The sequence below is a fragment of the Neodiprion fabricii genome, unplaced genomic scaffold, assembly GCF_021155785.1.
Source record: "Neodiprion fabricii isolate iyNeoFabr1 unplaced genomic scaffold, iyNeoFabr1.1 ptg000080l, whole genome shotgun sequence".
Lineage (NCBI taxonomy): Eukaryota > Metazoa > Arthropoda > Insecta > Hymenoptera > Diprionidae > Neodiprion > Neodiprion fabricii.
The window spans coordinates 1-27,641 of NW_025791622.1; the positions used below are offsets into that span (position 1 = coordinate 1).

Consider the following 27,641-nt stretch of genomic DNA (forward strand, 5'->3'; position numbering starts at 1 on the left):
GTTCGCAAGCGTGATAAACGAGTTAAAGCGCATGCAAAAATCCTGGCAGAAAGAGCTAAAGAAAATACCGAAAAAACACAAGAACGGAGAAGGCAACAACTGATCCAGAGACAAAAAGAACTGGAAAGTTATACCGAGCCGGAATGGTCAAAGTTTTCTAATATCGAACAAGATTTAAAGGTTATTGAAGCAAATCTTGCTGCTGAGTTTGGAGAGGAATTAACTTCAAATATAGATTCTAAAGATGCCGATGATACGGATAGTAACACCCTGTATTGCGTTGCTTGCAGCAAAATATACAAGACACAGAAAGCATTTACGAATCACGAAAATTCCAAGAAACACGACGATAATGTTTCAACCATGATAGCCTCCTTCATGGCTGATGAAAATATGGAATTTGAATGCAGTATTCGAAAGTACAATTCGGACTTTGAATTGAATTTTAAATGCGGTAGCAAAAGAAATATTTGTTTGATAAGTCGAAACCGGAAAAGTGTGATATTGGCAATAAGCCGAGAAATACGAGATCTCTTGATGAACCGCAGTGAGAATATCGATGTGAATGCGAAAGGCAACCAGCGAAGTACATCAAATGAAGAAATGATTTCGGATAGTGAATCAAGTTCTACAAGTGAAAAAAATACAAATAAGCTTGTGAAAAAACAAGGTGTTGAACTAGCCACAGGCCCAGAACCGGAAGACTTTCTTATAGTAATTAAAATACACGATAACATGAATATAGTGATTCCTGAATGTAAATTGATATCAGACCAAGAGAACGAACTTGACAACCCAGTGTTACATATGACAGAAAAATCTCGCAAAAGTAAGAACAAAAAGCGTAAAAATGTTCAAAAAGTCATTCTTGAACAAACAACCGACGATGAGCAAGAACTAGATGCTCATTTTGGGTGGTCCAAGAAACAGCGAAGGAAACAAAAACAAAAGGAAGCAACTCTTGACAACAAATATCACACTGTCCCAGAAACGATTGACAATTTTACTAAAGGCAACAAAGTAAATTTTGACGATACTGACTTGAGCTTTGAAGTAGATGCCAGATTATTAACTCAAAGTACAAAAAAATCTAAAGGTAAGAGAGCAAAGGAAGCAAGAAGAATTCAGAAGTTAAGCTCTGATGAGAGCAGACGCAAGGACAAGAAGGAAAAAAAGAGAGAAGGGTCATGGGAAGAAAGCGTTCTGGATTTATATCACTTGTGTATTCTATGTGGAGTAGACTATCTAATCAAGAATGAATTATATGATCATTTTGCGGAGACTGGTCATTTTATCCATATCCGGAATTTACCAAAGAATGAGATGTATGATTATTATATGGAGGCCGGTTATTTTTCATATATGCCGAATTTAATTTATCATTTTTAAAATGTTTAAGGGCTATTCTGGTTTGGACGCCCGAATTTTAGGTGTTTTTCGGATGCTGAAAAAAAAAAAAAAAACCAATAAATATTTTTCGTATCCATTTTCTTTTACCAGTTATTTATTGATATTTTAAGAGTATAAAAAAGTCAAATTAGTTAAAAAATAATGAAAATTGAAAAATCTGCAGGCCGGCAAATTGGGGGCTCACAAAAAAATGGCGTGTCTTGGTTGGCAGGATTCTAGTCCTTCCAGTGATCTGAAACAAATTTTTTTTTTTTAAATTCTTAAAGAAGAAGGATGTAGTTATCGCACTACGTGTGGGTTTTTGAGGAGAAGAATTTTTCATAAAATGGCGGCGGTGTGAAAAATGAGTCGCGTTTTTTCCCTGGTTTTTTCAACTTTCAGAATTTTTAAAACATAGTAAAACAAAAAAAATTTTTCGCAAGCACGCTTCTTTACGCGATGCTCTAATATATACAGAAGCTCCGTGCCAAATTGCAAGTAAATTGGTTGATTAGAACTTGGGATATCGTACCAACCGTATCGAAAATAGTAGTTTTGAGAAAAACGCGTTTAAAGTTTGAGGTCGAGTTTCGCGGAGTCTGATTCGTTTAATGGCGTGTTATACTTACATTTTCCTAAGCAGCGATCCCTGCCCCATTTTTCCACTTCAAACGTGAGATTTTGTTTTTTTCTAAGAAAATATCGACTACAAAAGACCTTTTTTAACTGATTCTTCTTAATCATTGTTTGCCTACTGTGTAATGTTCATTCGTTCCGGCCGGACCGCCGACCGGTTTAGTCGGCGCGTGACAAATGAAGCTGTAAATTTGAAAAGAATGAGAATTTTGAAAAATCCTCTTACGGACATATTCTTAAAACTCTAAGCTTTGAAAATATGGCCAGAAAAAAATCGAATTTTTCGAATTTCTAAACCAGAATACCCCCTTAAGACAATCCTGTGAAGAGTATATAATCTGGGCGACGTGATAATAAATTCCCGAACGATCTTGTGTTTGGGGGTCAGCGAGTCTTACCTAATTTCCAGAAAAATATTTACAAGTAGTATTTTTGTTTGGAAAGGTCTGGGATTTCTGCTGCAAATAAACTGACTGGGAACAACAATATATCACAATTAACATGGTAAAAAAAGTCATTTGCAATTTTTCAAAGAACGCAAGATCGATCTTCCAACTGTTCTCCGTGGAGTAGGCCTACTGGGGATACCACGTGAAAAAAAAAAACGCGCCGGGTGTTCTACCGCTTGCGGTGGTGTGGAAACGAGCACAAGTGAGCTTATTTTCACTGGTCAAATACTAACGTATGTATTGTAGTTATTCAAATGACAATTTTATTACTGCGCAAATTTAACTTACTGTCAATGAAACTCATGCTTCGATGATCTGTAACGAATGTGGAATCGTAATAACTTCGGATTTCTCTAATTTAGTCGGAGTGAATTCCACGTGAATACATTTTTCTTTTTGATAAATTTCGCTTTTTAATTGAAATGCGTAAGATGCGCATGCCTTTGGAAATTCAGAATTTGGCAATTCCAACATCTTTCTCCCTCTCTTGACCTTGCGCAGTCGACACAGTAAAGTCGTTGAATTGTAAAATTCGAAATTTCCAGTCTTTACTCATTGGACAGCTCGACTTTTCGGAGAAATTAGTTCTATTTCAATTGCCTATCCGGCACAGCATTCCCACTATTTCTTTCTTGAATTTTTTGTATTACAAGAATTCGTAAATTCAAATTTAACCGCGCGTTTTGTGCGTAAACTTGATACTGCAAGGTTCTGAGCACAAGTCATTCAGCGCCGTGGCTGACACGCGTCGCGCACGGACATTGATAAAACAATTATCAACTACCGTTTGAGTCGAATCATGGTCACCCGCAATCAACACGGTGCTCGGATCAAGTTGTTACAATAAACCACGATATTTGCGTAACAAATGAGCACGTCTCCCGTGACAACTGATAAAGAGCAAAAAACGCGAAGCTCATTCGAAACCGGCTACTAAAAGTGACAAAAAGAACGATGTTGAGAAATTATGTACGATTGTCATACGGGTGATCCGTCTAAAAGACCCAACATGATGGAATACAGTAAGAAATTCACTCCCATCTTCGCTTTTGAATCTATTTTGTCGGAAATTATTTAAAATTCTTACGAACAATTTCTATACCCGCTTGATTTTCCAGATTACTTAACCGAATCTACTGTTGAATACGTATTGCAATAAATCATTGTACTTACATAAATAAAAAGAAAGGCAACTAATACGATAACTTGCATCTTATAATATTATCAACTGATTTGAGACCCAATTAGGTATCACCAAAGAAATGTTTCGTCATATTATACGTGTTGATTCATTGCTCGCCATAGAAAGGAAGAGATTCGTCAGTAACGCATATCACAAATCGGTTGCATTGAAAAATATTACTACTTCAGTGGGAATAATTTTCAACGGCTGATTATCACATTATTGTTACTTGGGATCTGATTATGAATAGAATAGTGTGTCCAAAAGGTCGTATCTACGATACATTCGTGAATTCGTGAATTTAACGGACTTGTGTATATTTCCCCAAAACGGTCAATCAGCCCACCACGGGAACCCGATGCTGTTCCAATAACTCATCAACGACGCATATTTCTTGGATGATTTCTAAACAATTACATGAATTTCAAACAAGTTTCTTGCAATTTTAACACATATTATGTAACTCATTAACATTCCACCAATGTCCCCTCCTCGCTTCGTGAAATTATTCTTCTACCTAAGCCTGCCAAATTTTTAAATTCTGTTTGCGGAAATCTGTAGAAATACTGGGATAGATCAGAATCTTGTCTCAGAAAAGACCAATGGATTGTTGGAAGTAGAAGAACGCTCTTGAAGCTTCCGAAAGGTCTTACAACTTTTCCGCTATGTTTTTTTTACAGAAATATCGAACTTCAAAGCCTGCACGTATCCAAACTTCTTGCCAAGACTTTTGACGCATTCATTCGAGCGATAAACAGTTCAGCATGAAACCATCCGTATATAATTGATAAGGATTTGATTACAAATAATCCGGAATACCCATCTTTACGTCAGTCGTTATAGTTTCTCATATCCAATTTATAACTGTAATTAGTTATCATCGTTTTTCAAAAAAGTTTCCTGAGTGGAACGTGGGATTGACGTACATTAAATTACGTTCAATTGTTATTAATTTACTTTACATCGGTAAAACCTTATTCACAGACTTTTTATCGATGTCACTTTTTAATTACGCACGTTTGGGTTGCATGTTCCAACAATTGGATTGATACTGTAACTTCTGTCTCTCGGACTTTCAACATTTAACTAGTAATTTTCTACCGAATTGACAATGAATGATTTTCATTCCCGTTTATTCATAATAATCTATGAATTTCACCTCCTCAACACTACAACGCTCGGTAATCATTCAACTTTCGTCCTGAACGACAGAATCGCGAGTCATATCATTATCACTATACGGAGAATCTTCTTGTAACAAAAATTCCAGTACAGACAGGTAATTTGTGGACACTTCGTGCATTTTGACAATGTTTCATGAATTTCTTCATGAAAGTAGGAGAAGATAATTATTTTGTCGTGAATAACATCTTAAAATATAATGAGCGTTTCCTATAATTCCGACTAAGAAATATCGTCAAAGTTTACGAGATGTCCGCAAATTACCATTCAGCATGGGGATTCTCAATACAGAAGGTACCTTGATTATAATGTACTTCACTTTTCTGAAGAAATAAAATTCAAAAATGACTCGCTATTGATGGATATTGTATGGCCGGATATCCGGCCAAATTGCTATCCTGCACATCCTTAATATTATTATTAGGGGTTAACGGCAAAGTGTAGAAATTGCGGGTAATGTAGTATCGACTTTGTCGGGTATATGTATTATATTTTCAAACTCGAAATCCCTAATAATCAACACGGGCACTGCCATAAATGTATAATGAAGCGGACGGATGTGGGCAATTATAATCTGGGCCATTTGTTAATAAATTTCTGAACAATCTGGTGTTTGGGGGTCAGCGGACAGAGTCATAAACTAACCGGGTAATTGTGTGAGAAATTCGTCGGGGAAGGTCAATTTTGAAAGGTGAAAAACCGTCAAGGTTTTTCTAGCGACATTTCGGCTGGGCCTAGCTAGCCATTATCAGGATTAAAGGACATTCCTAAGCGCTCAGGTATTCGTTATACGGCTGCCATCGAAGAAGTGATTTTATGGCAGCACTTCCTCGATGGTAGCCATGTCCTTTAATCCTGATAATGGCTGGCCAGACCCAGCCGAATCGTCGCTAAAAGAACCTCAACGGTTTTTCACCTGTCACCTTTGTCACATGTGACCTTCCCCGACGAAATCCTGACTCATATACCTTCTCGGGTCACGAAAAGCCACTCGTATAACCAGGTCATATGAGTAGACTTTGCGAAGGACCGACTAGCGACGAGGGAGGACCACCCCGATCACCACCAAGCCATCATGGAGCTGTGCGGATGACGAAATTGCGATCTAACGTTAAGTTCTGCGCCGCGATGCTACGACAGGTTCGCGTCGAGTTGCGCAATCTACGAAATCGATGACGGATCGATTATTGCGTATTCTTGTAGGTATGACGTCACGTAGGGCATTGCGTACCGAGATCCGTGTTGCGGCAGGTCGTCGATTTTGTAAATCACTCAAGTTCTGGCGATATTACGAGATAGTCGCTTTTTGGAGCTTTGCGAACCAATGGAGCCGCCAAAAATCACGAGGGGATTAGAGAATTTGTTGCGTGGATGTAGAACGGTAAGCGCTGCTTATATCCTCGTGACTGAATTACTAGAGTCATCGAGTAACGGCTTGCCGAATAACGACTAGCCGTTTTGGATTTGCATTGTCGAAAAGTACTCGAAATTTGTTTGCCGATACTTTTGCTTGGTGACGGTAGTCTGAGTTGCGCGTTATGGAGTTGAATAAATTTTAAGTTGGCGAGAATATTGAGTAGAGTCACGATTTGGAGTTAAGTCTTTTTCGTTTTTTAATTCAATTGCAGCCCGAATTCCGCTCTACAAGGTTGAGTTACGGTAACGGATTTTTCAGTGTCGTCTCTCGTCTAGGTCGCAAATTGCCGAAATGGAGTGTTCAAATTAGCAAATACCTTTTTTCAGAGCTTTGAGAAAGTTTGAGTTCGAATGCGTCACGCTTGCGTTTAGTTGAGTTCACGTTTAGTTAAGATAAATAACCTCGGCGACCGAGGTGCAGTAAAAATCAGCGTCACAGTAAACACATTACATAAGGAACAACTATACATCTTCATCCTTTGGTTAACTTCTTCGACTATTTCTCCTATCGTTCGCATCAAGAAAAGGTTTCTAACTCTATAAACAGGAAACCAGGTGTATATTTATTTTGCATCTATTTAGATAACATTATTTTTGTCGATCTGATGGAGTTGCATTAACATTACTGAATTTGGCTCAAATGAACTTGTATAGTTGAAAAGTATAGATAGATAGATGGATAGATACGTCGTTCGACTCTGCAAAATTTGAATACACGCTGTGAACGATGGTAACACCAGTCCTTGTCGTTTTTACGTACCGATCGTTTGTCGGACTGGGTTGCGCGCGCACGACAGTTTGTCGGACTGGGTTGCGCGCGCACGACACGATGCAGAGGGCGTCGCTTGACGATGAACTCATAACGCCCCCACCCTATTACGAAAAGTCCCATGAGGCTATCAGTCGTTCCGTGTCCTCAGTCGACGCTGGATGTATCTTCAGTCAACGCTGCGGACATAGTTCACAGTACGTTCGAAATATATACCGAAAATTGAATAATTGACTTTATACGAAAGTTAATCTTTGATATCTCGACCTTGGTGATGCTGCTTATTGCTTTCAACAATCTCATCAAAAGAGATTTCAGTTGTTAGTAAAATATCCAACATATCTTCACATCGTTATATGAAATACCCAGAAAGTATGAAGTGCCACTACGAAGTACTCGGCGTTTCGAGAGATGCGTCAGACGACGATTTGAAAAAAGCGTACAGAAAACTAGCACTGGAATGCCATCCTGATAAGAATTTCGACAATACTGAAGATGCTAAAGAACAATTTCAAATCGTCCAACGAGCATGGGAGGTCTTAAGTGATCCGCAAGAACGAGCCTGGTATGACAATCACCGAGAAGCTATTTTGAAAGGAGGGATAGGAGGGAATTACAAAGATGATTCGATCGATTTGTTCCAATACTTTACTGCGAGCTGTTATGAGGGCTATGGCGATGGCGAAAAAGAATTTTACACGGTTTATGGAAAAGTTTTTGAACAACTGACTGCTGAAGAATCAGAGTTTTGCAAAGAAGAAGATTTGGACGATGAAGTATCTGGTTTTGGGAATTCCACTAGCTCATATCACGATGTTCACAAATTTTATGCATATTGGCAAAGCTATTCGACAAAGAGGTCATTTGCTTGGCTAGATACATACGATATTCGTGATACCCCAAACAGACGTGCTTTAAGATTGGCAGAAAAGGAGAACAAGAAAATTAGAGATAAGGCTAAAAAAGAACGCAATGAACAAGTTCGGAACCTTGTAGCATTCGTTCGCAAGCGTGATAAACGAGTTAAAGCGCATGCAAAAATCCTGGCAGAAAGAGCTAAAGAAAATACCGAAAAAACACAAGAACGGAGAAGGCAACAACTGATCCAGAGACAAAAAGAACTGGAAAGTTATACCGAGCCGGAATGGTCAAAGTTTTCTAATATCGAACAAGATTTAAAGGTTATTGAAGCAAATCTTGCTGCTGAGTTTGGAGAGGAATTAACTTCAAATATAGATTCTAAAGATGCCGATGATACGGATAGTAACACCCTGTATTGCGTTGCTTGCAGCAAAATATACAAGACACAGAAAGCATTTACGAATCACGAAAATTCCAAGAAACACGACGATAATGTTTCAACCATGATAGCCTCCTTCATGGCTGATGAAAATATGGAATTTGAATGCAGTATTCGAAAGTACAATTCGGACTTTGAATTGAATTTTAAATGCGGTAGCAAAAGAAATATTTGTTTGATAAGTCGAAACCGGAAAAGTGTGATATTGGCAATAAGCCGAGAAATACGAGATCTCTTGATGAACCGCAGTGAGAATATCGATGTGAATGCGAAAGGCAACCAGCGAAGTACATCAAATGAAGAAATGATTTCGGATAGTGAATCAAGTTCTACAAGTGAAAAAAATACAAATAAGCTTGTGAAAAAACAAGGTGTTGAACTAGCCACAGGCCCAGAACCGGAAGACTTTCTTATAGTAATTAAAATACACGATAACATGAATATAGTGATTCCTGAATGTAAATTGATATCAGACCAAGAGAACGAACTTGACAACCCAGTGTTACATATGACAGAAAAATCTCGCAAAAGTAAGAACAAAAAGCGTAAAAATGTTCAAAAAGTCATTCTTGAACAAACAACCGACGATGAGCAAGAACTAGATGCTCATTTTGGGTGGTCCAAGAAACAGCGAAGGAAACAAAAACAAAAGGAAGCAACTCTTGACAACAAATATCACACTGTCCCAGAAACGATTGACAATTTTACTAAAGGCAACAAAGTAAATTTTGACGATACTGACTTGAGCTTTGAAGTAGATGCCAGATTATTAACTCAAAGTACAAAAAAATCTAAAGGTAAGAGAGCAAAGGAAGCAAGAAGAATTCAGAAGTTAAGCTCTGATGAGAGCAGACGCAAGGACAAGAAGGAAAAAAAGAGAGAAGGGTCATGGGAAGAAAGCGTTCTGGATTTATATCACTTGTGTATTCTATGTGGAGTAGACTATCTAATCAAGAATGAATTATATGATCATTTTGCGGAGACTGGTCATTTTATCCATATCCGGAATTTACCAAAGAATGAGATGTATGATTATTATATGGAGGCCGGTTATTTTTCATATATGCCGAATTTAATTTATCATTTTTAAAATGTTTAAGGGCTATTCTGGTTTGGACGCCCGAATTTTAGGTGTTTTTCGGATGCTGAAAAAAAAAAAAAAAACCAATAAATATTTTTCGTATCCATTTTCTTTTACCAGTTATTTATTGATATTTTAAGAGTATAAAAAAGTCAAATTAGTTAAAAAATAATGAAAATTGAAAAATCTGCAGGCCGGCAAATTGGGGGCTCACAAAAAAATGGCGTGTCTTGGTTGGCAGGATTCTAGTCCTTCCAGTGATCTGAAACAAATTTTTTTTTTTTAAATTCTTAAAGAAGAAGGATGTAGTTATCGCACTACGTGTGGGTTTTTGAGGAGAAGAATTTTTCATAAAATGGCGGCGGTGTGAAAAATGAGTCGCGTTTTTTCCCTGGTTTTTTCAACTTTCAGAATTTTTAAAACATAGTAAAACAAAAAAAATTTTTCGCAAGCACGCTTCTTTACGCGATGCTCTAATATATACAGAAGCTCCGTGCCAAATTGCAAGTAAATTGGTTGATTAGAACTTGGGATATCGTACCAACCGTATCGAAAATAGTAGTTTTGAGAAAAACGCGTTTAAAGTTTGAGGTCGAGTTTCGCGGAGTCTGATTCGTTTAATGGCGTGTTATACTTACATTTTCCTAAGCAGCGATCCCTGCCCCATTTTTCCACTTCAAACGTGAGATTTTGTTTTTTTCTAAGAAAATATCGACTACAAAAGACCTTTTTTAACTGATTCTTCTTAATCATTGTTTGCCTACTGTGTAATGTTCATTCGTTCCGGCCGGACCGCCGACCGGTTTAGTCGGCGCGTGACAAATGAAGCTGTAAATTTGAAAAGAATGAGAATTTTGAAAAATCCTCTTAAGGACATATTCTTAAAACTCTAAGCTTTGAAAATATGGCCAGAAAAAAATCGAATTTTTCGAATTTCTAAACCAGAATACCCCCTTAAGACAATCCTGTGAAGAGTATATAATCTGGGCGACGTGATAATAAATTCCCGAACGATCTTGTGTTTGGGGGTCAGCGAGTCTTACCTAATTTCCAGAAAAATATTTACAAGTAGTATTTTTGTTTGGAAAGGTCTGGGATTTCTGCTGCAAATAAACTGACTGGGAACAACAATATATCACAATTAACATGGTAAAAAAAGTCATTTGCAATTTTTCAAAGAACGCAAGATCGATCTTCCAACTGTTCTCCGTGGAGTAGGCCTACTGGGGATACCACGTGAAAAAAAAAAACGCGCCGGGTGTTCTACCGCTTGCGGTGGTGTGGAAACGAGCACAAGTGAGCTTATTTTCACTGGTCAAATACTAACGTATGTATTGTAGTTATTCAAATGACAATTTTATTACTGCGCAAATTTAACTTACTGTCAATGAAACTCATGCTTCGATGATCTGTAACGAATGTGGAATCGTAATAACTTCGGATTTCTCTAATTTAGTCGGAGTGAATTCCACGTGAATACATTTTTCTTTTTGATAAATTTCGCTTTTTAATTGAAATGCGTAAGATGCGCATGCCTTTGGAAATTCAGAATTTGGCAATTCCAACATCTTTCTCCCTCTCTTGACCTTGCGCAGTCGACACAGTAAAGTCGTTGAATTGTAAAATTCGAAATTTCCAGTCTTTACTCATTGGACAGCTCGACTTTTCGGAGAAATTAGTTCTATTTCAATTGCCTATCCGGCACAGCATTCCCACTATTTCTTTCTTGAATTTTTTGTATTACAAGAATTCGTAAATTCAAATTTAACCGCGCGTTTTGTGCGTAAACTTGATACTGCAAGGTTCTGAGCACAAGTCATTCAGCGCCGTGGCTGACACGCGTCGCGCACGGACATTGATAAAACAATTATCAACTACCGTTTGAGTCGAATCATGGTCACCCGCAATCAACACGGTGCTCGGATCAAGTTGTTACAATAAACCACGATATTTGCGTAACAAATGAGCACGTCTCCCGTGACAACTGATAAAGAGCAAAAAACGCGAAGCTCATTCGAAACCGGCTACTAAAAGTGACAAAAAGAACGATGTTGAGAAATTATGTACGATTGTCATACGGGTGATCCGTCTAAAAGACCCAACATGATGGAATACAGTAAGAAATTCACTCCCATCTTCGCTTTTGAATCTATTTTGTCGGAAATTATTTAAAATTCTTACGAACAATTTCTATACCCGCTTGATTTTCCAGATTACTTAACCGAATCTACTGTTGAATACGTATTGCAATAAATCATTGTACTTACATAAATAAAAAGAAAGGCAACTAATACGATAACTTGCATCTTATAATATTATCAACTGATTTGAGACCCAATTAGGTATCACCAAAGAAATGTTTCGTCATATTATACGTGTTGATTCATTGCTCGCCATAGAAAGGAAGAGATTCGTCAGTAACGCATATCACAAATCGGTTGCATTGAAAAATATTACTACTTCAGTGGGAATAATTTTCAACGGCTGATTATCACATTATTGTTACTTGGGATCTGATTATGAATAGAATAGTGTGTCCAAAAGGTCGTATCTACGATACATTCGTGAATTCGTGAATTTAACGGACTTGTGTATATTTCCCCAAAACGGTCAATCAGCCCACCACGGGAACCCGATGCTGTTCCAATAACTCATCAACGACGCATATTTCTTGGATGATTTCTAAACAATTACATGAATTTCAAACAAGTTTCTTGCAATTTTAACACATATTATGTAACTCATTAACATTCCACCAATGTCCCCTCCTCGCTTCGTGAAATTATTCTTCTACCTAAGCCTGCCAAATTTTTAAATTCTGTTTGCGGAAATCTGTAGAAATACTGGGATAGATCAGAATCTTGTCTCAGAAAAGACCAATGGATTGTTGGAAGTAGAAGAACGCTCTTGAAGCTTCCGAAAGGTCTTACAACTTTTCCGCTATGTTTTTTTTACAGAAATATCGAACTTCAAAGCCTGCACGTATCCAAACTTCTTGCCAAGACTTTTGACGCATTCATTCGAGCGATAAACAGTTCAGCATGAAACCATCCGTATATAATTGATAAGGATTTGATTACAAATAATCCGGAATACCCATCTTTACGTCAGTCGTTATAGTTTCTCATATCCAATTTATAACTGTAATTAGTTATCATCGTTTTTCAAAAAAGTTTCCTGAGTGGAACGTGGGATTGACGTACATTAAATTACGTTCAATTGTTATTAATTTACTTTACATCGGTAAAACCTTATTCACAGACTTTTTATCGATGTCACTTTTTAATTACGCACGTTTGGGTTGCATGTTCCAACAATTGGATTGATACTGTAACTTCTGTCTCTCGGACTTTCAACATTTAACTAGTAATTTTCTACCGAATTGACAATGAATGATTTTCATTCCCGTTTATTCATAATAATCTATGAATTTCACCTCCTCAACACTACAACGCTCGGTAATCATTCAACTTTCGTCCTGAACGACAGAATCGCGAGTCATATCATTATCACTATACGGAGAATCTTCTTGTAACAAAAATTCCAGTACAGACAGGTAATTTGTGGACACTTCGTGCATTTTGACAATGTTTCATGAATTTCTTCATGAAAGTAGGAGAAGATAATTATTTTGTCGTGAATAACATCTTAAAATATAATGAGCGTTTCCTATAATTCCGACTAAGAAATATCGTCAAAGTTTACGAGATGTCCGCAAATTACCATTCAGCATGGGGATTCTCAATACAGAAGGTACCTTGATTATAATGTACTTCACTTTTCTGAAGAAATAAAATTCAAAAATGACTCGCTATTGATGGATATTGTATGGCCGGATATCCGGCCAAATTGCTATCCTGCACATCCTTAATATTATTATTAGGGGTTAACGGCAAAGTGTAGAAATTGCGGGTAATGTAGTATCGACTTTGTCGGGTATATGTATTATATTTTCAAACTCGAAATCCCTAATAATCAACACGGGCACTGCCATAAATGTATAATGAAGCGGACGGATGTGGGCAATTATAATCTGGGCCATTTGTTAATAAATTTCTGAACAATCTGGTGTTTGGGGGTCAGCGGACAGAGTCATAAACTAACCGGGTAATTGTGTGAGAAATTCGTCGGGGAAGGTCAATTTTGAAAGGTGAAAAACCGTCAAGGTTTTTCTAGCGACATTTCGGCTGGGCCTAGCTAGCCATTATCAGGATTAAAGGACATTCCTAAGCGCTCAGGTATTCGTTATACGGCTGCCATCGAAGAAGTGATTTTATGGCAGCACTTCCTCGATGGTAGCCATGTCCTTTAATCCTGATAATGGCTGGCCAGACCCAGCCGAATCGTCGCTAAAAGAACCTCAACGGTTTTTCACCTGTCACCTTTGTCACATGTGACCTTCCCCGACGAAATCCTGACTCATATACCTTCTCGGGTCACGAAAAGCCACTCGTATAACCAGGTCATATGAGTAGACTTTGCGAAGGACCGACTAGCGACGAGGGAGGACCACCCCGATCACCACCAAGCCATCATGGAGCTGTGCGGATGACGAAATTGCGATCTAACGTTAAGTTCTGCGCCGCGATGCTACGACAGGTTCGCGTCGAGTTGCGCAATCTACGAAATCGATGACGGATCGATTATTGCGTATTCTTGTAGGTATGACGTCACGTAGGGCATTGCGTACCGAGATCCGTGTTGCGGCAGGTCGTCGATTTTGTAAATCACTCAAGTTCTGGCGATATTACGAGATAGTCGCTTTTTGGAGCTTTGCGAACCAATGGAGCCGCCAAAAATCACGAGGGGATTAGAGAATTTGTTGCGTGGATGTAGAACGGTAAGCGCTGCTTATATCCTCGTGACTGAATTACTAGAGTCATCGAGTAACGGCTTGCCGAATAACGACTAGCCGTTTTGGATTTGCATTGTCGAAAAGTACTCGAAATTTGTTTGCCGATACTTTTGCTTGGTGACGGTAGTCTGAGTTGCGCGTTATGGAGTTGAATAAATTTTAAGTTGGCGAGAATATTGAGTAGAGTCACGATTTGGAGTTAAGTCTTTTTCGTTTTTTAATTCAATTGCAGCCCGAATTCCGCTCTACAAGGTTGAGTTACGGTAACGGATTTTTCAGTGTCGTCTCTCGTCTAGGTCGCAAATTGCCGAAATGGAGTGTTCAAATTAGCAAATACCTTTTTTCAGAGCTTTGAGAAAGTTTGAGTTCGAATGCGTCACGCTTGCGTTTAGTTGAGTTCACGTTTAGTTAAGATAAATAACCTCGGCGACCGAGGTGCAGTAAAAATCAGCGTCACAGTAAACACATTACATAAGGAACAACTATACATCTTCATCCTTTGGTTAACTTCTTCGACTATTTCTCCTATCGTTCGCATCAAGAAAAGGTTTCTAACTCTATAAACAGGAAACCAGGTGTATATTTATTTTGCATCTATTTAGATAACATTATTTTTGTCGATCTGATGGAGTTGCATTAACATTACTGAATTTGGCTCAAATGAACTTGTATAGTTGAAAAGTATAGATAGATAGATGGATAGATACGTCGTTCGACTCTGCAAAATTTGAATACACGCTGTGAACGATGGTAACACCAGTCCTTGTCGTTTTTACGTACCGATCGTTTGTCGGACTGGGTTGCGCGCGCACGACAGTTTGTCGGACTGGGTTGCGCGCGCACGACACGATGCAGAGGGCGTCGCTTGACGATGAACTCATAACGCCCCCACCCTATTACGAAAAGTCCCATGAGGCTATCAGTCGTTCCGTGTCCTCAGTCGACGCTGGATGTATCTTCAGTCAACGCTGCGGACATAGTTCACAGTACGTTCGAAATATATACCGAAAATTGAATAATTGACTTTATACGAAAGTTAATCTTTGATATCTCGACCTTGGTGATGCTGCTTATTGCTTTCAACAATCTCATCAAAAGAGATTTCAGTTGTTAGTAAAATATCCAACATATCTTCACATCGTTATATGAAATACCCAGAAAGTATGAAGTGCCACTACGAAGTACTCGGCGTTTCGAGAGATGCGTCAGACGACGATTTGAAAAAAGCGTACAGAAAACTAGCACTGGAATGCCATCCTGATAAGAATTTCGACAATACTGAAGATGCTAAAGAACAATTTCAAATCGTCCAACGAGCATGGGAGGTCTTAAGTGATCCGCAAGAACGAGCCTGGTATGACAATCACCGAGAAGCTATTTTGAAAGGAGGGATAGGAGGGAATTACAAAGATGATTCGATCGATTTGTTCCAATACTTTACTGCGAGCTGTTATGAGGGCTATGGCGATGGCGAAAAAGAATTTTACACGGTTTATGGAAAAGTTTTTGAACAACTGACTGCTGAAGAATCAGAGTTTTGCAAAGAAGAAGATTTGGACGATGAAGTATCTGGTTTTGGGAATTCCACTAGCTCATATCACGATGTTCACAAATTTTATGCATATTGGCAAAGCTATTCGACAAAGAGGTCATTTGCTTGGCTAGATACATACGATATTCGTGATACCCCAAACAGACGTGCTTTAAGATTGGCAGAAAAGGAGAACAAGAAAATTAGAGATAAGGCTAAAAAAGAACGCAATGAACAAGTTCGGAACCTTGTAGCATTCGTTCGCAAGCGTGATAAACGAGTTAAAGCGCATGCAAAAATCCTGGCAGAAAGAGCTAAAGAAAATACCGAAAAAACACAAGAACGGAGAAGGCAACAACTGATCCAGAGACAAAAAGAACTGGAAAGTTATACCGAGCCGGAATGGTCAAAGTTTTCTAATATCGAACAAGATTTAAAGGTTATTGAAGCAAATCTTGCTGCTGAGTTTGGAGAGGAATTAACTTCAAATATAGATTCTAAAGATGCCGATGATACGGATAGTAACACCCTGTATTGCGTTGCTTGCAGCAAAATATACAAGACACAGAAAGCATTTACGAATCACGAAAATTCCAAGAAACACGACGATAATGTTTCAACCATGATAGCCTCCTTCATGGCTGATGAAAATATGGAATTTGAATGCAGTATTCGAAAGTACAATTCGGACTTTGAATTGAATTTTAAATGCGGTAGCAAAAGAAATATTTGTTTGATAAGTCGAAACCGGAAAAGTGTGATATTGGCAATAAGCCGAGAAATACGAGATCTCTTGATGAACCGCAGTGAGAATATCGATGTGAATGCGAAAGGCAACCAGCGAAGTACATCAAATGAAGAAATGATTTCGGATAGTGAATCAAGTTCTACAAGTGAAAAAAATACAAATAAGCTTGTGAAAAAACAAGGTGTTGAACTAGCCACAGGCCCAGAACCGGAAGACTTTCTTATAGTAATTAAAATACACGATAACATGAATATAGTGATTCCTGAATGTAAATTGATATCAGACCAAGAGAACGAACTTGACAACCCAGTGTTACATATGACAGAAAAATCTCGCAAAAGTAAGAACAAAAAGCGTAAAAATGTTCAAAAAGTCATTCTTGAACAAACAACCGACGATGAGCAAGAACTAGATGCTCATTTTGGGTGGTCCAAGAAACAGCGAAGGAAACAAAAACAAAAGGAAGCAACTCTTGACAACAAATATCACACTGTCCCAGAAACGATTGACAATTTTACTAAAGGCAACAAAGTAAATTTTGACGATACTGACTTGAGCTTTGAAGTAGATGCCAGATTATTAACTCAAAGTACAAAAAAATCTAAAGGTAAGAGAGCAAAGGAAGCAAGAAGAATTCAGAAGTTAAGCTCTGATGAGAGCAGACGCAAGGACAAGAAGGAAAAAAAGAGAGAAGGGTCATGGGAAGAAAGCGTTCTGGATTTATATCACTTGTGTATTCTATGTGGAGTAGACTATCTAATCAAGAATGAATTATATGATCATTTTGCGGAGACTGGTCATTTTATCCATATCCGGAATTTACCAAAGAATGAGATGTATGATTATTATATGGAGGCCGGTTATTTTTCATATATGCCGAATTTAATTTATCATTTTTAAAATGTTTAAGGGCTATTCTGGTTTGGACGCCCGAATTTTAGGTGTTTTTCGGATGCTGAAAAAAAAAAAAAAAACCAATAAATATTTTTCGTATCCATTTTCTTTTACCAGTTATTTATTGATATTTTAAGAGTATAAAAAAGTCAAATTAGTTAAAAAATAATGAAAATTGAAAAATCTGCAGGCCGGCAAATTGGGGGCTCACAAAAAAATGGCGTGTCTTGGTTGGCAGGATTCTAGTCCTTCCAGTGATCTGAAACAAATTTTTTTTTTTTAAATTCTTAAAGAAGAAGGATGTAGTTATCGCACTACGTGTGGGTTTTTGAGGAGAAGAATTTTTCATAAAATGGCGGCGGTGTGAAAAATGAGTCGCGTTTTTTCCCTGGTTTTTTCAACTTTCAGAATTTTTAAAACATAGTAAAACAAAAAAAATTTTTCGCAAGCACGCTTCTTTACGCGATGCTCTAATATATACAGAAGCTCCGTGCCAAATTGCAAGTAAATTGGTTGATTAGAACTTGGGATATCGTACCAACCGTATCGAAAATAGTAGTTTTGAGAAAAACGCGTTTAAAGTTTGAGGTCGAGTTTCGCGGAGTCTGATTCGTTTAATGGCGTGTTATACTTACATTTTCCTAAGCAGCGATCCCTGCCCCATTTTTCCACTTCAAACGTGAGATTTTGTTTTTTTCTAAGAAAATATCGACTACAAAAGACCTTTTTTAACTGATTCTTCTTAATCATTGTTTGCCTACTGTGTAATGTTCATTCGTTCCGGCCGGACCGCCGACCGGTTTAGTCGGCGCGTGACAAATGAAGCTGTAAATTTGAAAAGAATGAGAATTTTGAAAAATCCTCTTAAGGACATATTCTTAAAACTCTAAGCTTTGAAAATATGGCCAGAAAAAAATCGAATTTTTCGAATTTCTAAACCAGAATACCCCCTTAAGACAATCCTGTGAAGAGTATATAATCTGGGCGACGTGATAATAAATTCCCGAACGATCTTGTGTTTGGGGGTCAGCGAGTCTTACCTAATTTCCAGAAAAATATTTACAAGTAGTATTTTTGTTTGGAAAGGTCTGGGATTTCTGCTGCAAATAAACTGACTGGGAACAACAATATATCACAATTAACATGGTAAAAAAAGTCATTTGCAATTTTTCAAAGAACGCAAGATCGATCTTCCAACTGTTCTCCGTGGAGTAGGCCTACTGGGGATACCACGTGAAAAAAAAAAACGCGCCGGGTGTTCTACCGCTTGCGGTGGTGTGGAAACGAGCACAAGTGAGCTTATTTTCACTGGTCAAATACTAACGTATGTATTGTAGTTATTCAAATGACAATTTTATTACTGCGCAAATTTAACTTACTGTCAATGAAACTCATGCTTCGATGATCTGTAACGAATGTGGAATCGTAATAACTTCGGATTTCTCTAATTTAGTCGGAGTGAATTCCACGTGAATACATTTTTCTTTTTGATAAATTTCGCTTTTTAATTGAAATGCGTAAGATGCGCATGCCTTTGGAAATTCAGAATTTGGCAATTCCAACATCTTTCTCCCTCTCTTGACCTTGCGCAGTCGACACAGTAAAGTCGTTGAATTGTAAAATTCGAAATTTCCAGTCTTTACTCATTGGACAGCTCGACTTTTCGGAGAAATTAGTTCTATTTCAATTGCCTATCCGGCACAGCATTCCCACTATTTCTTTCTTGAATTTTTTGTATTACAAGAATTCGTAAATTCAAATTTAACCGCGCGTTTTGTGCGTAAACTTGATACTGCAAGGTTCTGAGCACAAGTCATTCAGCGCCGTGGCTGACACGCGTCGCGCACGGACATTGATAAAACAATTATCAACTACCGTTTGAGTCGAATCATGGTCACCCGCAATCAACACGGTGCTCGGATCAAGTTGTTACAATAAACCACGATATTTGCGTAACAAATGAGCACGTCTCCCGTGACAACTGATAAAGAGCAAAAAACGCGAAGCTCATTCGAAACCGGCTACTAAAAGTGACAAAAAGAACGATGTTGAGAAATTATGTACGATTGTCATACGGGTGATCCGTCTAAAAGACCCAACATGATGGAATACAGTAAGAAATTCACTCCCATCTTCGCTTTTGAATCTATTTTGTCGGAAATTATTTAAAATTCTTACGAACAATTTCTATACCCGCTTGATTTTCCAGATTACTTAACCGAATCTACTGTTGAATACGTATTGCAATAAATCATTGTACTTACATAAATAAAAAGAAAGGCAACTAATACGATAACTTGCATCTTATAATATTATCAACTGATTTGAGACCCAATTAGGTATCACCAAAGAAATGTTTCGTCATATTATACGTGTTGATTCATTGCTCGCCATAGAAAGGAAGAGATTCGTCAGTAACGCATATCACAAATCGGTTGCATTGAAAAATATTACTACTTCAGTGGGAATAATTTTCAACGGCTGATTATCACATTATTGTTACTTGGGATCTGATTATGAATAGAATAGTGTGTCCAAAAGGTCGTATCTACGATACATTCGTGAATTCGTGAATTTAACGGACTTGTGTATATTTCCCCAAAACGGTCAATCAGCCCACCACGGGAACCCGATGCTGTTCCAATAACTCATCAACGACGCATATTTCTTGGATGATTTCTAAACAATTACATGAATTTCAAACAAGTTTCTTGCAATTTTAACACATATTATGTAACTCATTAACATTCCACCAATGTCCCCTCCTCGCTTCGTGAAATTATTCTTCTACCTAAGCCTGCCAAATTTTTAAATTCTGTTTGCGGAAATCTGTAGAAATACTGGGATAGATCAGAATCTTGTCTCAGAAAAGACCAATGGATTGTTGGAAGTAGAAGAACGCTCTTGAAGCTTCCGAAAGGTCTTACAACTTTTCCGCTATGTTTTTTTTACAGAAATATCGAACTTCAAAGCCTGCACGTATCCAAACTTCTTGCCAAGACTTTTGACGCATTCATTCGAGCGATAAACAGTTCAGCATGAAACCATCCGTATATAATTGATAAGGATTTGATTACAAATAATCCGGAATACCCATCTTTACGTCAGTCGTTATAGTTTCTCATATCCAATTTATAACTGTAATTAGTTATCATCGTTTTTCAAAAAAGTTTCCTGAGTGGAACGTGGGATTGACGTACATTAAATTACGTTCAATTGTTATTAATTTACTTTACATCGGTAAAACCTTATTCACAGACTTTTTATCGATGTCACTTTTTAATTACGCACGTTTGGGTTGCATGTTCCAACAATTGGATTGATACTGTAACTTCTGTCTCTCGGACTTTCAACATTTAACTAGTAATTTTCTACCGAATTGACAATGAATGATTTTCATTCCCGTTTATTCATAATAATCTATGAATTTCACCTCCTCAACACTACAACGCTCGGTAATCATTCAACTTTCGTCCTGAACGACAGAATCGCGAGTCATATCATTATCACTATACGGAGAATCTTCTTGTAACAAAAATTCCAGTACAGACAGGTAATTTGTGGACACTTCGTGCATTTTGACAATGTTTCATGAATTTCTTCATGAAAGTAGGAGAAGATAATTATTTTGTCGTGAATAACATCTTAAAATATAATGAGCGTTTCCTATAATTCCGACTAAGAAATATCGTCAAAGTTTACGAGATGTCCGCAAATTACCATTCAGCATGGGGATTCTCAATACAGAAGGTACCTTGATTATAATGTACTTCACTTTTCTGAAGAAATAAAATTCAAAAATGACTCGCTATTGATGGATATTGTATGGCCGGATATCCGGCCAAATTGCTATCCTGCACATCCTTAATATTATTATTAGGGGTTAACGGCAAAGTGTAGAAATTGCGGGTAATGTAGTATCGACTTTGTCGGGTATATGTATTATATTTTCAAACTCGAAATCCCTAATAATCAACACGGGCACTGCCATAAATGTATAATGAAGCGGACGGATGTGGGCAATTATAATCTGGGCCATTTGTTAATAAATTTCTGAACAATCTGGTGTTTGGGGGTCAGCGGACAGAGTCATAAACTAACCGGGTAATTGTGTGAGAAATTCGTCGGGGAAGGTCAATTTTGAAAGGTGAAAAACCGTCAAGGTTTTTCTAGCGACATTTCGGCTGGGCCTAGCTAGCCATTATCAGGATTAAAGGACATTCCTAAGCGCTCAGGTATTCGTTATACGGCTGCCATCGAAGAAGTGATTTTATGGCAGCACTTCCTCGATGGTAGCCATGTCCTTTAATCCTGATAATGGCTGGCCAGACCCAGCCGAATCGTCGCTAAAAGAACCTCAACGGTTTTTCACCTGTCACCTTTGTCACATGTGACCTTCCCCGACGAAATCCTGACTCATATACCTTCTCGGGTCACGAAAAGCCACTCGTATAACCAGGTCATATGAGTAGACTTTGCGAAGGACCGACTAGCGACGAGGGAGGACCACCCCGATCACCACCAAGCCATCATGGAGCTGTGCGGATGACGAAATTGCGATCTAACGTTAAGTTCTGCGCCGCGATGCTACGACAGGTTCGCGTCGAGTTGCGCAATCTACGAAATCGATGACGGATCGATTATTGCGTATTCTTGTAGGTATGACGTCACGTAGGGCATTGCGTACCGAGATCCGTGTTGCGGCAGGTCGTCGATTTTGTAAATCACTCAAGTTCTGGCGATATTACGAGATAGTCGCTTTTTGGAGCTTTGCGAACCAATGGAGCCGCCAAAAATCACGAGGGGATTAGAGAATTTGTTGCGTGGATGTAGAACGGTAAGCGCTGCTTATATCCTCGTGACTGAATTACTAGAGTCATCGAGTAACGGCTTGCCGAATAACGACTAGCCGTTTTGGATTTGCATTGTCGAAAAGTACTCGAAATTTGTTTGCCGATACTTTTGCTTGGTGACGGTAGTCTGAGTTGCGCGTTATGGAGTTGAATAAATTTTAAGTTGGCGAGAATATTGAGTAGAGTCACGATTTGGAGTTAAGTCTTTTTCGTTTTTTAATTCAATTGCAGCCCGAATTCCGCTCTACAAGGTTGAGTTACGGTAACGGATTTTTCAGTGTCGTCTCTCGTCTAGGTCGCAAATTGCCGAAATGGAGTGTTCAAATTAGCAAATACCTTTTTTCAGAGCTTTGAGAAAGTTTGAGTTCGAATGCGTCACGCTTGCGTTTAGTTGAGTTCACGTTTAGTTAAGATAAATAACCTCGGCGACCGAGGTGCAGTAAAAATCAGCGTCACAGTAAACACATTACATAAGGAACAACTATACATCTTCATCCTTTGGTTAACTTCTTCGACTATTTCTCCTATCGTTCGCATCAAGAAAAGGTTTCTAACTCTATAAACAGGAAACCAGGTGTATATTTATTTTGCATCTATTTAGATAACATTATTTTTGTCGATCTGATGGAGTTGCATTAACATTACTGAATTTGGCTCAAATGAACTTGTATAGTTGAAAAGTATAGATAGATAGATGGATAGATACGTCGTTCGACTCTGCAAAATTTGAATACACGCTGTGAACGATGGTAACACCAGTCCTTGTCGTTTTTACGTACCGATCGTTTGTCGGACTGGGTTGCGCGCGCACGACAGTTTGTCGGACTGGGTTGCGCGCGCACGACACGATGCAGAGGGCGTCGCTTGACGATGAACTCATAACGCCCCCACCCTATTACGAAAAGTCCCATGAGGCTATCAGTCGTTCCGTGTCCTCAGTCGACGCTGGATGTATCTTCAGTCAACGCTGCGGACATAGTTCACAGTACGTTCGAAATATATACCGAAAATTGAATAATTGACTTTATACGAAAGTTAATCTTTGATATCTCGACCTTGGTGATGCTGCTTATTGCTTTCAACAATCTCATCAAAAGAGATTTCAGTTGTTAGTAAAATATCCAACATATCTTCACATCGTTATATGAAATACCCAGAAAGTATGAAGTGCCACTACGAAGTACTCGGCGTTTCGAGAGATGCGTCAGACGACGATTTGAAAAAAGCGTACAGAAAACTAGCACTGGAATGCCATCCTGATAAGAATTTCGACAATACTGAAGATGCTAAAGAACAATTTCAAATCGTCCAACGAGCATGGGAGGTCTTAAGTGATCCGCAAGAACGAGCCTGGTATGACAATCACCGAGAAGCTATTTTGAAAGGAGGGATAGGAGGGAATTACAAAGATGATTCGATCGATTTGTTCCAATACTTTACTGCGAGCTGTTATGAGGGCTATGGCGATGGCGAAAAAGAATTTTACACGGTTTATGGAAAAGTTTTTGAACAACTGACTGCTGAAGAATCAGAGTTTTGCAAAGAAGAAGATTTGGACGATGAAGTATCTGGTTTTGGGAATTCCACTAGCTCATATCACGATGTTCACAAATTTTATGCATATTGGCAAAGCTATTCGACAAAGAGGTCATTTGCTTGGCTAGATACATACGATATTCGTGATACCCCAAACAGACGTGCTTTAAGATTGGCAGAAAAGGAGAACAAGAAAATTAGAGATAAGGCTAAAAAAGAACGCAATGAACAAGTTCGGAACCTTGTAGCATTCGTTCGCAAGCGTGATAAACGAGTTAAAGCGCATGCAAAAATCCTGGCAGAAAGAGCTAAAGAAAATACCGAAAAAACACAAGAACGGAGAAGGCAACAACTGATCCAGAGACAAAAAGAACTGGAAAGTTATACCGAGCCGGAATGGTCAAAGTTTTCTAATATCGAACAAGATTTAAAGGTTATTGAAGCAAATCTTGCTGCTGAGTTTGGAGAGGAATTAACTTCAAATATAGATTCTAAAGATGCCGATGATACGGATAGTAACACCCTGTATTGCGTTGCTTGCAGCAAAATATACAAGACACAGAAAGCATTTACGAATCACGAAAATTCCAAGAAACACGACGATAATGTTTCAACCATGATAGCCTCCTTCATGGCTGATGAAAATATGGAATTTGAATGCAGTATTCGAAAGTACAATTCGGACTTTGAATTGAATTTTAAATGCGGTAGCAAAAGAAATATTTGTTTGATAAGTCGAAACCGGAAAAGTGTGATATTGGCAATAAGCCGAGAAATACGAGATCTCTTGATGAACCGCAGTGAGAATATCGATGTGAATGCGAAAGGCAACCAGCGAAGTACATCAAATGAAGAAATGATTTCGGATAGTGAATCAAGTTCTACAAGTGAAAAAAATACAAATAAGCTTGTGAAAAAACAAGGTGTTGAACTAGCCACAGGCCCAGAACCGGAAGACTTTCTTATAGTAATTAAAATACACGATAACATGAATATAGTGATTCCTGAATGTAAATTGATATCAGACCAAGAGAACGAACTTGACAACCCAGTGTTACATATGACAGAAAAATCTCGCAAAAGTAAGAACAAAAAGCGTAAAAATGTTCAAAAAGTCATTCTTGAACAAACAACCGACGATGAGCAAGAACTAGATGCTCATTTTGGGTGGTCCAAGAAACAGCGAAGGAAACAAAAACAAAAGGAAGCAACTCTTGACAACAAATATCACACTGTCCCAGAAACGATTGACAATTTTACTAAAGGCAACAAAGTAAATTTTGACGATACTGACTTGAGCTTTGAAGTAGATGCCAGATTATTAACTCAAAGTACAAAAAAATCTAAAGGTAAGAGAGCAAAGGAAGCAAGAAGAATTCAGAAGTTAAGCTCTGATGAGAGCAGACGCAAGGACAAGAAGGAAAAAAAGAGAGAAGGGTCATGGGAAGAAAGCGTTCTGGATTTATATCACTTGTGTATTCTATGTGGAGTAGACTATCTAATCAAGAATGAATTATATGATCATTTTGCGGAGACTGGTCATTTTATCCATATCCGGAATTTACCAAAGAATGAGATGTATGATTATTATATGGAGGCCGGTTATTTTTCATATATGCCGAATTTAATTTATCATTTTTAAAATGTTTAAGGGCTATTCTGGTTTGGACGCCCGAATTTTAGGTGTTTTTCGGATGCTGAAAAAAAAAAAAAAAACCAATAAATATTTTTCGTATCCATTTTCTTTTACCAGTTATTTATTGATATTTTAAGAGTATAAAAAAGTCAAATTAGTTAAAAAATAATGAAAATTGAAAAATCTGCAGGCCGGCAAATTGGGGGCTCACAAAAAAATGGCGTGTCTTGGTTGGCAGGATTCTAGTCCTTCCAGTGATCTGAAACAAATTTTTTTTTTTTAAATTCTTAAAGAAGAAGGATGTAGTTATCGCACTACGTGTGGGTTTTTGAGGAGAAGAATTTTTCATAAAATGGCGGCGGTGTGAAAAATGAGTCGCGTTTTTTCCCTGGTTTTTTCAACTTTCAGAATTTTTAAAACATAGTAAAACAAAAAAAATTTTTCGCAAGCACGCTTCTTTCCGCGATGCTCTAATATATACAGAAGCTCCGTGCCAAATTGCAAGTAAATTGGTTGATTAGAACTTGGGATATCGTACCAACCGTATCGAAAATAGTAGTTTTGAGAAAAACGCGTTTAAAGTTTGAGGTCGAGTTTCGCGGAGTCTGATTCGTTTAATGGCGTGTTATACTTACATTTTCCTAAGCAGCGATCCCTGCCCCATTTTTCCACTTCAAACGTGAGATTTTGTTTTTTTCTAAGAAAATATCGACTACAAAAGACCTTTTTTAACTGATTCTTCTTAATCATTGTTTGCCTACTGTGTAATGTTCATTCGTTCCGGCCGGACCGCCGACCGGTTTAGTCGGCGCGTGACAAATGAAGCTGTAAATTTGAAAAGAATGAGAATTTTGAAAAATCCTCTTACGGACATATTCTTAAAACTCTAAGCTTTGAAAATATGGCCAGAAAAAAATCGAATTTTTCGAATTTCTAAACCAGAATACCCCCTTAAGACAATCCTGTGAAGAGTATATAATCTGGGCGACGTGATAATAAATTCCCGAACGATCTTGTGTTTGGGGGTCAGCGAGTCTTACCTAATTTCCAGAAAAATATTTACAAGTAGTATTTTTGTTTGGAAAGGTCTGGGATTTCTGCTGCAAATAAACTGACTGGGAACAACAATATATCACAATTAACATGGTAAAAAAAGTCATTTGCAATTTTTCAAAGAACGCAAGATCGATCTTCCAACTGTTCTCCGTGGAGTAGGCCTACTGGGGATACCACGTGAAAAAAAAAAACGCGCCGGGTGTTCTACCGCTTGCGGTGGTGTGGAAACGAGCACAAGTGAGCTTATTTTCACTGGTCAAATACTAACGTATGTATTGTAGTTATTCAAATGACAATTTTATTACTGCGCAAATTTAACTTACTGTCAATGAAACTCATGCTTCGATGATCTGTAACGAATGTGGAATCGTAATAACTTCGGATTTCTCTAATTTAGTCGGAGTGAATTCCACGTGAATACATTTTTCTTTTTGATAAATTTCGCTTTTTAATTGAAATGCGTAAGATGCGCATGCCTTTGGAAATTCAGAATTTGGCAATTCCAACATCTTTCTCCCTCTCTTGACCTTGCGCAGTCGACACAGTAAAGTCGTTGAATTGTAAAATTCGAAATTTCCAGTCTTTACTCATTGGACAGCTCGACTTTTCGGAGAAATTAGTTCTATTTCAATTGCCTATCCGGCACAGCATTCCCACTATTTCTTTCTTGAATTTTTTGTATTACAAGAATTCGTAAATTCAAATTTAACCGCGCGTTTTGTGCGTAAACTTGATACTGCAAGGTTCTGAGCACAAGTCATTCAGCGCCGTGGCTGACACGCGTCGCGCACGGACATTGATAAAACAATTATCAACTACCGTTTGAGTCGAATCATGGTCACCCGCAATCAACACGGTGCTCGGATCAAGTTGTTACAATAAACCACGATATTTGCGTAACAAATGAGCACGTCTCCCGTGACAACTGATAAAGAGCAAAAAACGCGAAGCTCATTCGAAACCGGCTACTAAAAGTGACAAAAAGAACGATGTTGAGAAATTATGTACGATTGTCATACGGGTGATCCGTCTAAAAGACCCAACATGATGGAATACAGTAAGAAATTCACTCCCATCTTCGCTTTTGAATCTATTTTGTCGGAAATTATTTAAAATTCTTACGAACA

At 38.1% G+C, this 27,641-nt stretch overlaps 4 protein-coding genes across 4 annotated transcripts; all 4 read left to right on the forward strand.

The window, feature by feature from the left end:
• Nucleotides 1–49: 49 nt before the first annotated feature.
• LOC124187538 (dnaJ homolog subfamily C member 21-like) lies at nucleotides 50–6,502 on the forward strand (the record flags this gene model as incomplete). Its single annotated transcript, XM_046579696.1, has 2 exons — nucleotides 50–1,096; nucleotides 6,468–6,502. Coding segments are annotated over 2 exons (1,082 nt in total), but the record flags the coding sequence as incomplete, so codon positions are not given.
• An 843-nt stretch (nucleotides 6,503–7,345) lies between these two features.
• On the forward strand, nucleotides 7,346–14,527 carry LOC124187539 (dnaJ homolog subfamily C member 21-like). Its single transcript, XM_046579697.1, has 2 exons — nucleotides 7,346–9,121; nucleotides 14,493–14,527. Exons 1-2 carry the CDS (start codon nucleotides 7,381–7,383, stop codon nucleotides 14,525–14,527), a joined length of 1,776 nt encoding a protein of 591 aa, XP_046435653.1. The 5' UTR covers nucleotides 7,346–7,380.
• An 843-nt stretch (nucleotides 14,528–15,370) lies between these two features.
• On the forward strand, nucleotides 15,371–22,552 carry LOC124187540 (dnaJ homolog subfamily C member 21-like). The gene is made up of 2 exons (XM_046579698.1): nucleotides 15,371–17,146; nucleotides 22,518–22,552. Exons 1-2 carry the CDS (start codon nucleotides 15,406–15,408, stop codon nucleotides 22,550–22,552), a joined length of 1,776 nt encoding a protein of 591 aa, XP_046435654.1. The 5' UTR covers nucleotides 15,371–15,405.
• Nucleotides 22,553–23,395: 843 nt separating this feature from the next.
• LOC124187541 (dnaJ homolog subfamily C member 21-like) lies at nucleotides 23,396–25,171 on the forward strand (the record flags this gene model as incomplete). The annotated part of the gene is made up of 1 exon (XM_046579699.1): nucleotides 23,396–25,171. A coding segment is annotated over exon 1 (1,741 nt), but the record flags the coding sequence as incomplete, so codon positions are not given.
• Between the last annotated feature and the right edge of the window lie 2,470 nt (nucleotides 25,172–27,641).

Bases quoted from the DNA above. Each gene is read 5' to 3' on its own strand.
- LOC124187540 (XM_046579698.1), top strand. From the start codon at position 15,406: ATGAAATACCCAGAAAGTATGAAGTGCCACTACGAAGTACTCGGCGTT. The intron at 17,147-22,517 runs GTAAGAGAGCAA...ATTCAATTGCAG, and splicing joins AAGTACAAAAAAATCTAAAG to CCCGAATTCCGCTCTACAAG.
- LOC124187539 (XM_046579697.1), top strand. From the start codon at position 7,381: ATGAAATACCCAGAAAGTATGAAGTGCCACTACGAAGTACTCGGCGTT. The intron at 9,122-14,492 runs GTAAGAGAGCAA...ATTCAATTGCAG, and splicing joins AAGTACAAAAAAATCTAAAG to CCCGAATTCCGCTCTACAAG.